This window comes from Sander vitreus, chromosome 20 (assembly GCF_031162955.1).
Source record: "Sander vitreus isolate 19-12246 chromosome 20, sanVit1, whole genome shotgun sequence".
Taxonomy (NCBI): Eukaryota; Metazoa; Chordata; class Actinopteri; order Perciformes; family Percidae; genus Sander; species Sander vitreus.
Window position 1 is genome coordinate 15,586,833 of NC_135874.1, and position 7,079 is coordinate 15,593,911.

Below are 7,079 nucleotides of genomic sequence, written 5' to 3' on the forward strand. Positions count from 1 at the left end.
ATACTCTTTTCAGTAATCAGGACTGAGCAAATGCTTGACATTTTGCTGAAAAATTACTAATTTATTTAATTACATTTTTGTTTGTTTACTAATTGATTAATTGCCTAACAGTTTATATTCTACATAAGTCAACAAAAACATAATATGTCCTGTTGAACAGGGCATGAAGAGTGTAATTGATGTTTATATACATTTTTTAAATGGGATGTTGTTTAAGCAGTTGTTCATTGATAATCCTGACTTTAACAGCAATATTTATTTCCATCATCAAGGTGAAAGATGCCGACCTCTTGGGACCCACAATTCTTAACGCTGTCTCTGCACATTAACCACCTCTTTGAGCAATATTTCTGACAGGCTTTAAAGGCAACCGGGATGCGGTCAGAGAAGTTCAGTGTGTTCCTAGTGGTGAGCATCAGTGTAGTATATTTTATTTTCGGCGGGCGTCCTAACAGAGAAAACATGTCACAGTGGCGCCATCCATAGGTAAACCTGCAACATACAGCAGTTTAACTTTTTTCCAATTTACAGCCAAAACAATACAGACAGCAACAATGACTAAGTCAAAATAAAATAAATAAAGTTTATATTATATTATTATATTTATATTCAGCCAATGTTCACACATTGGATTTTATCTAGTGGATAAAATCCAATGTGTGAACATTGGCTGAATATAAATGTTATCCAAGTATTATATTATTTTTAATTATATATTATTTAGCATTATTCAAATGTTTACGACAACCCCTATTTGTCCTGATTTTATGAATGGGGGAAGTCTTTGTAACGGTACAATCAGAATAAATGAAGAAATAAACAGGATTCAACAGATTTCGAAGATACAGAACGAAGTTACCATGACGTATTTAAAACAAAATAAAACGAAAATATTTCAAAAATACACAACAGCAGAAAAGCTGGTGGCTGAAGGGAAGACAGGAGACACCACCGATTTTCAGACTTCTATCTACCACCAGGACAGGTATGTAACATCCCAAAACTTCAGACCTTTTTCAATATCTGTTTTTTTGGGAGAAAATCTAACTGAAGTACATTCTTTTCAGTGATGGTTCCAGTGTGTGTGTGTGTGTGTGTGTGTGTGTGTGTGTGTGTGTGTGTGTGTGTGTTGTTATTGTATACAATTATATAAATTATAATGGATTTTCCTTTTTTTGTAAATATTTACTGTAATTCACCCACAAAAATTGATATTTTTTAAATGTCTTTAGAACGTGTTTATATTGTGAGAGTATGCCAACAGTTGACTGCCACCATGAGACAATTACAGTCTAACTTACCTAAAACCAATCGATACGCCTATACTTAATATATTCAAGTCGTAATGCTTAACTACCTGCTTGAACTAAGAAAATAATTTTGTTTAATTTAATTTAAACTAAAACCACTGCTGGAAAAACATTGTAGCGTCACTTCCTCCACGTGTTCTCGGCCCAAACTCCCGCCCGGAACAGTCATTTGTCAACATTGTTGTGCAGCTCAGACCGTAGACTATAACAAGCTCAGACCGGTGTCTTTGTGTTCTCTTCACCCTCTTTTACCAGAATGGCAGCAAACAAAGAAGACTCTGACATTGACGATATTCTTGCCAACGAGGAGGAGCTCGAGAAGGCTTTGTGTGTGCTGGCTGGAAGCGACCCAGAAAACTGCTCTTATTCTCGGGTAAGAAAGGCTTCCTGCAGCCATCGCCATCGCCTGCCTACTGTCGCTTTCCCCCCATATATACAAGTACTGCCGTTTTAGATGCAGTGTTGTGTGTTCATTGTGACTGTGTGTGTCACAGTAGTTTCTATTTATTTATATGTTATTATAATTTCTCGTAAGGGGTTTGTAGTTTCTAAGGGCCACTTGGAATTATATTTTTGCACTTCAGTGTTTCTAATCAGAGATTATAAAAGAACCACTTCAGTGCTTTATTACAAGGGACGTGTAATCAATAATTTGTACACTGCTGTATATTTATACCTCCTGTGTTATTCTTACAGGGCTATGTGAAGAGACAGGCTGTGTTTGCCTGCAACACCTGCACTCCCAGTGCAGCAGAGCCTGCTGGGGTTTGTCTGGCCTGTGCCAATAAATGCCACGATGGACATGATATCTTTGAACTGTACACCAAAAGGTATTTTGTTAGTTTCTTTGTGTGTGTTGTACTGATGGTAAACTAACACCACAGTTTGCTTTACCCATTTCATGATTTTCACATTTTCCTAATGTAGAAATTTTCGCTGTGACTGTGGAAATAGCAAGTTTGGGGAATTCAAGTGCCAGCTAATTCCTGTGAGTCCTTTTGTTTTAATATGATTTCTAACTGAATCATCTGCCATTTATTTTCCGACTGTTGAAGTTATTCCGTCTCTTGTATTCACAGGCCAAAGATGAGGAAAACGTTAGAAATCACTACAATCACAACTTCAATGGCTGCTACTGCACGTGTGATCGGCCGTATCCAGATACAGACGATCAGGTATTCCTTTTATTTATTTCTCATGTAATTATGATTATGATATGAAATCTTCTGTTTATGTTTGGCTGTCATCTGTCACTACACAAAACACCTTTTTTTTTATTTTTTATTACCCAATAGTCCAACGATGAGATGATTCAGTGTGTCATCTGTGAGGATTGGTTTCATTGCAGGGTAAGCATAAGTCATCTTTCATTCAGTTTACATTTTATCACTAATTATAGTCTTCTTCTCATGATGTAGTCATTTTGTTTGTCTTTGATAGCATCTGGGCTGCACTACAGTAGAACCTGAGGAGCTGCAAGAGATGACATGTGAGGCCTGCATGAACAAGGTTCCTGTCTTGTGGACATATGCTGCTCACTTTGCAGGTAACTCATTACCCTGAGCTGCTTGTCACAGACAGAAAATACAAACCCACATGTCTAACTTTGCAAACATTAAACATTTCATTTGTCTTTCCCCTTTAGTACCACCTGTGATCAGCATCAGTGATCCTGAGGAAGAGGTAGAAGTCGAGGAAGGAGCAGAAATGGAAGAAGCCCCTGAGTCCAGTAAAACTAGCGATGAGGAACCATCCACCAGTGTTGAGCACACAAAGCAGGAGGTGAGAAAGCGTGCTCATGAGACATGCCCGTGTTTCTATGTTTGCCATATTAAGAGTGAAAACAGATAGAAGGGAGTTAAAGTGAACAAGAAAACCTACTAACACCAAAGCTGTGCTGGGGATGATCCTGCTATGAAACCAATCCGTATGGCATGACTGGTAGAGATAGGAAATATTCCTATGTTAATCACGTCATTGGACAACTTAAGACAGTTTCGTGATCAGAGATTTGGTTGTGTCAGAGTTAAAATTACTGTGCATTGACAAAGAACACTATATCCGTAAAATTGGGTTTATTTACATGTAACGACTGTCGTTGGCTCATGATTGGTGAGGCGTCTATGTTTGTTTAGCTCTCTGGCACTTTTCATATTATAAAGTGCCAAGTCGAAATATTTACAAGCTTTCCCAGTCGCAGTTACAACTTGGATGTTGAACACTGGAAACTTGTAATAACTATAACTTCTATATGACATTAACGCAGCATAATCATACTCCACTAGCCCTACACAAAAAGTGGGAAAATGGAGGAAACATACATTTAGGTGTCCTCTTGTTACTTTTCCATTAATGGCTTTGGTTGTATTTTCCTTTATCTGTGGTAGATCCTTTATCATGGTAGATTCAGAAAAAAAAAAAGTGGTTAGAATTTTAAAGTGGCAATCCTTAAGCCCAGTTCAGACCAAAGATTTGTGACGAGTTGAAACTTGCAACTATTTGCAACGCGGCGGTCTGCAAGGTTCTAAAACCTGCCAGTTTAAACCAATGTGAGGAGATGAGATAGTGTATCATCTCCATAGCAACGACTCTTTGTACTTTTGTTCCAACTTCCGACTTTTGGGCTTTTTTGTAGCTGTATATATCATTTGTTGCATAAATATGAACGTGGATAACGTTAGACATAGTGAGATGCTTGCTACAGTTGCATTTTAAGTGATTCAGATTTCAGTCCTGGTTGATTTTAGAATTTCCATTAGAGTGAAAAGTGACTTGTACTGAGAGGTCAGCAGTCTGGAGCATAAACAAATAAAATGAATATCATTCTATTTCTATGGTGTGGAGTCATGTTGTTATATGAACTTTCTGAAGTTTTCAGATTGAACTGTTCCATTTTTTTGTGTGTATACATGGAGAAAAACTGTAATACAGCATTTTTTCCAGGACGTCACACCAGACACCCAGTTTGTAATACTGCGAATATATACTGTAAATATTGCAATACTTTAATCAGTGGATCATATGCTCAATCACCATTGTTAGCTCCTTCTGTGATGCATGGTGACTTAACAGTGACAGAAAATCTTCGTGATTACAGTTTTAAGAAAACATCCCTTGTACCCATACTGTATTTGCACAAATCAATTAAAAAAAGTAGTACATATTGTTTTGCATTTATAGGAAAAAGCACATAATATAATTAAACTTGCTTTGTAACTCTGGCCTAATTTACATATTTCACAGTATTTTGTTCCGTTTGCTATGGGCATTATACACACACAATGCCCATGAGAGCATTGTGTGTATCTGTGCTCACTGTGCACATTCCCTCCGTGGCAGCTGGTGTTTTTTGTTTCCACAAGATGGGGCTGGAGGGTAATGAGCAGATTATAGAGCAGGCTCCAGCTCCTGTTATCTTGCTTTCCTCTCCTCTGGGTAATTAGGGGAGAAATGACCCATGAGGCACTGCTTCGCCTGCTCTGTAGAAGGCTTTGGCCAGGCTTCACAGGACAGCTTACTGTAAACTGGTGATTTTCATCGCCCAATCATCTCATCGTGTCGGTCGCCTTGAGACTTCCCCGGATGAGTCTGCATTGCTGTGTTTTACAAAGCCCAGGTGTTATCACCCGCTCCTCCTGCCAGATTAACACAGTAACTCACCCCATCCTCTGTCATTATTTCTATTTTAGAATGCGGAAAGCAGGAGTTCCCCTTGCAAACGGACCCATGAGGAAATGACAGGCAGCCCTGCAAAGGCCACGACCAAAACTGTTGTGTGCAGGCTGAAGGAGCTGCAGGCCAAGGGCCTGGAGAGGCTAAGACAGGGAGCGGTGTTCTGGCCTTACAGTTGGCGCTCCAAGCTCTGCACCTGCATGAGCTGCAAGGTAAATCACAAATACAAGTTCTCTTATAATGTGGGCTTTAATAAAGCCACTTTGCAGGTGTTGGCTCTATATGTGATCCTGATTCATGTTACAGTGTCTAGAAGTACTTAGGCTTATTTTATTAAAGAATGTTTCTTAACTGTGTGTATTGCATTGTTGCACAGAGGATCTATGTGGCTGCCGAAGTGCAGTTTCTTATGGATCAGTCCGACACCATTCTGGCCTACGAGAACAAAGGCTTGGATGAGCCATTTGGGCAGCACCCGCTGATGGCACTGACAAGCTCAATGGACCGTATACAGCAGCTGGAGGTCATTTACGGTGAGCGCGGGGAGAGCAGTAAGGAAGATGTGGGGTCAGTTTTCCTCCAAGGATGTAATCATGCGAAGTGCGATTTATGGGAAAGGCGATTGATCGAGACTAATTAATCATGTTTTCCTACCTCAGGTTTCAACGAGTTGTCAACTTCGATGACTGCATTTTTAGACCAGTGTGTTGCTGAAGGAAAGGTGAGAAATGGATGTCTATGTGCAAAATAGTCTGAAGCGTTAATTAAACATAGCCAAAAATGTGCAATTTTGCAGTCAAGAATCATGTATGGTTGACACTGGGTCTTGTGTGTGTGCTCTCTTTCTTTTTCTTCTTCCTCCAAATCTCAAACCTGAACCATTCCCTACCTATCTCTATCAGACCGTCACAGTCGAAGCTGTACATCAGTTCTTTGAGGAGCTGCGGGCTAGAAAAAGACGAAGGACCAATGCAGGATACCAGTAACAAGAAGGCCATGCTGCTATCATATGCCTGGTTCATCTGGTGCTTTAAATGAATGTGAATCTTGGAAGACCCTTTTTTTCCTCTGTTGAATAAAAGGGGCTTCTTGCTGCATCCAATGTGATCCTAAAGCTTGAACAATTAGCGCAAAGAGTGCTGACTTGCTGTTTTTGTGAAGCGTTACTTCTAGGGTAAAAAAGTGAGTTTTTGGGGTTAAGGTTTTGTTTCCAATTGTTTTTATTGATTTATAATTATGCCTTAACTCTGAAGCTCATGATGAATGTTACTGGAAACATTTATGAACGTTTAGTTTGAGCCCGGTATGCTTTAAAGATTAAATTGCTATAATGTTATAAGAGTACATCACATGAACATGATAATGTCCAGTTTGTCATTTTGACAGTTAAATACCAGTGTGTTTAAATTGTTAGAGGTTTTCCGGTGGCGACCAGTTAAAGCGTAACTCTCGCCAAAATGCAACCTAGGGTCTTTTTGTGAATGTACCCGAGTCAAACTTTACTTTAAAAGCATATTTAAGACGGAATCTCCACTTTTAAAATGTACTGTATTTTCGTTTTTCGGTCATATGGCCTTTTGAATGGGAGTAATAGCGGCACTTTTATGCTAGCCTCAAAATAGCTATTTTTAAAACACTAAGAAGGCTCGACACAACATGAAACTTTGCTTGAAGTATCGCCAGGGGCTCTACACCTTAACCGTGCATTTATATGGAACTAAGCTTTTGGAGCTTTCCATCTTTACTCTCCTCCCTCGACTATTTTTGACTGGCTTGATAGACGGCGACCGGAAGAACAACAGCTACAGTGAGTTGCTCAAAACCTTTTTTAGTAAACTATGGGTACACAAACAATGTTGTCAATGCTTTCGTTAAGGTGTAGAGCCCCTGGTGATACTTCGAGCAAAGTTTCATGTTGTGTCGAGCCTTCTTATTGTTTTAAAAATAGCTATTTTGAGGCTAGCAAAAAAGTGCCGCTATTACTCCCATTCAAAAGGCCATTTGACAGAAAAACTAAAATACGATACATCTTAAAAGTGGCGATTCCGTCCTAAATATGCTTTTAAACGAAAGTTTGACTCTCAAAAAGACCCTAGG

General features: G+C 39.2%; 1 protein-coding gene across 2 annotated transcripts; it reads left to right on the forward strand.

Moving 5' to 3' along the window:
* The first annotated feature begins 1,447 nt into the window (after nt 1-1,447).
* Nucleotides 1,448-6,109, forward strand: LOC144534829 (putative E3 ubiquitin-protein ligase UBR7). 2 transcript variants are annotated; one of them, XM_078276884.1, is made up of 11 exons: nt 1,448-1,683; nt 2,007-2,140; nt 2,238-2,298; nt 2,390-2,485; nt 2,606-2,659; nt 2,751-2,856; nt 2,956-3,092; nt 5,000-5,194; nt 5,359-5,515; nt 5,642-5,703; nt 5,885-6,109. In XM_078276884.1, exons 1-11 carry the CDS (start codon nt 1,567-1,569, stop codon nt 5,966-5,968), a joined length of 1,203 nt encoding a protein of 400 aa, XP_078133010.1. In that variant the 5' UTR covers nt 1,448-1,566; the 3' UTR covers nt 5,969-6,109. The 2 variants fall into 2 exon arrangements, with proteins under 2 accessions (XP_078133010.1, XP_078133011.1); XM_078276885.1 differs by having other exon boundaries at nt 5,359-5,549; nt 5,885-5,975.
* Nucleotides 6,110-7,079: the final 970 nt, after the last annotated feature.

Excerpts from the sequence above, each read along its gene's own strand:
- LOC144534829 (XM_078276884.1), top strand. The coding sequence starts at position 1,567 with ATGGCAGCAAACAAAGAAGACTCTGACATTGACGATATTCTTGCCAAC. Across the intron at positions 2,141-2,237 it reads TTTGAACTGTACACCAAAAG|AAATTTTCGCTGTGACTGTG; the intron begins GTATTTTGTTAG and ends TTCCTAATGTAG. Across the intron at positions 5,704-5,884 it reads AGTGTGTTGCTGAAGGAAAG|ACCGTCACAGTCGAAGCTGT; the intron begins GTGAGAAATGGA and ends TATCTCTATCAG.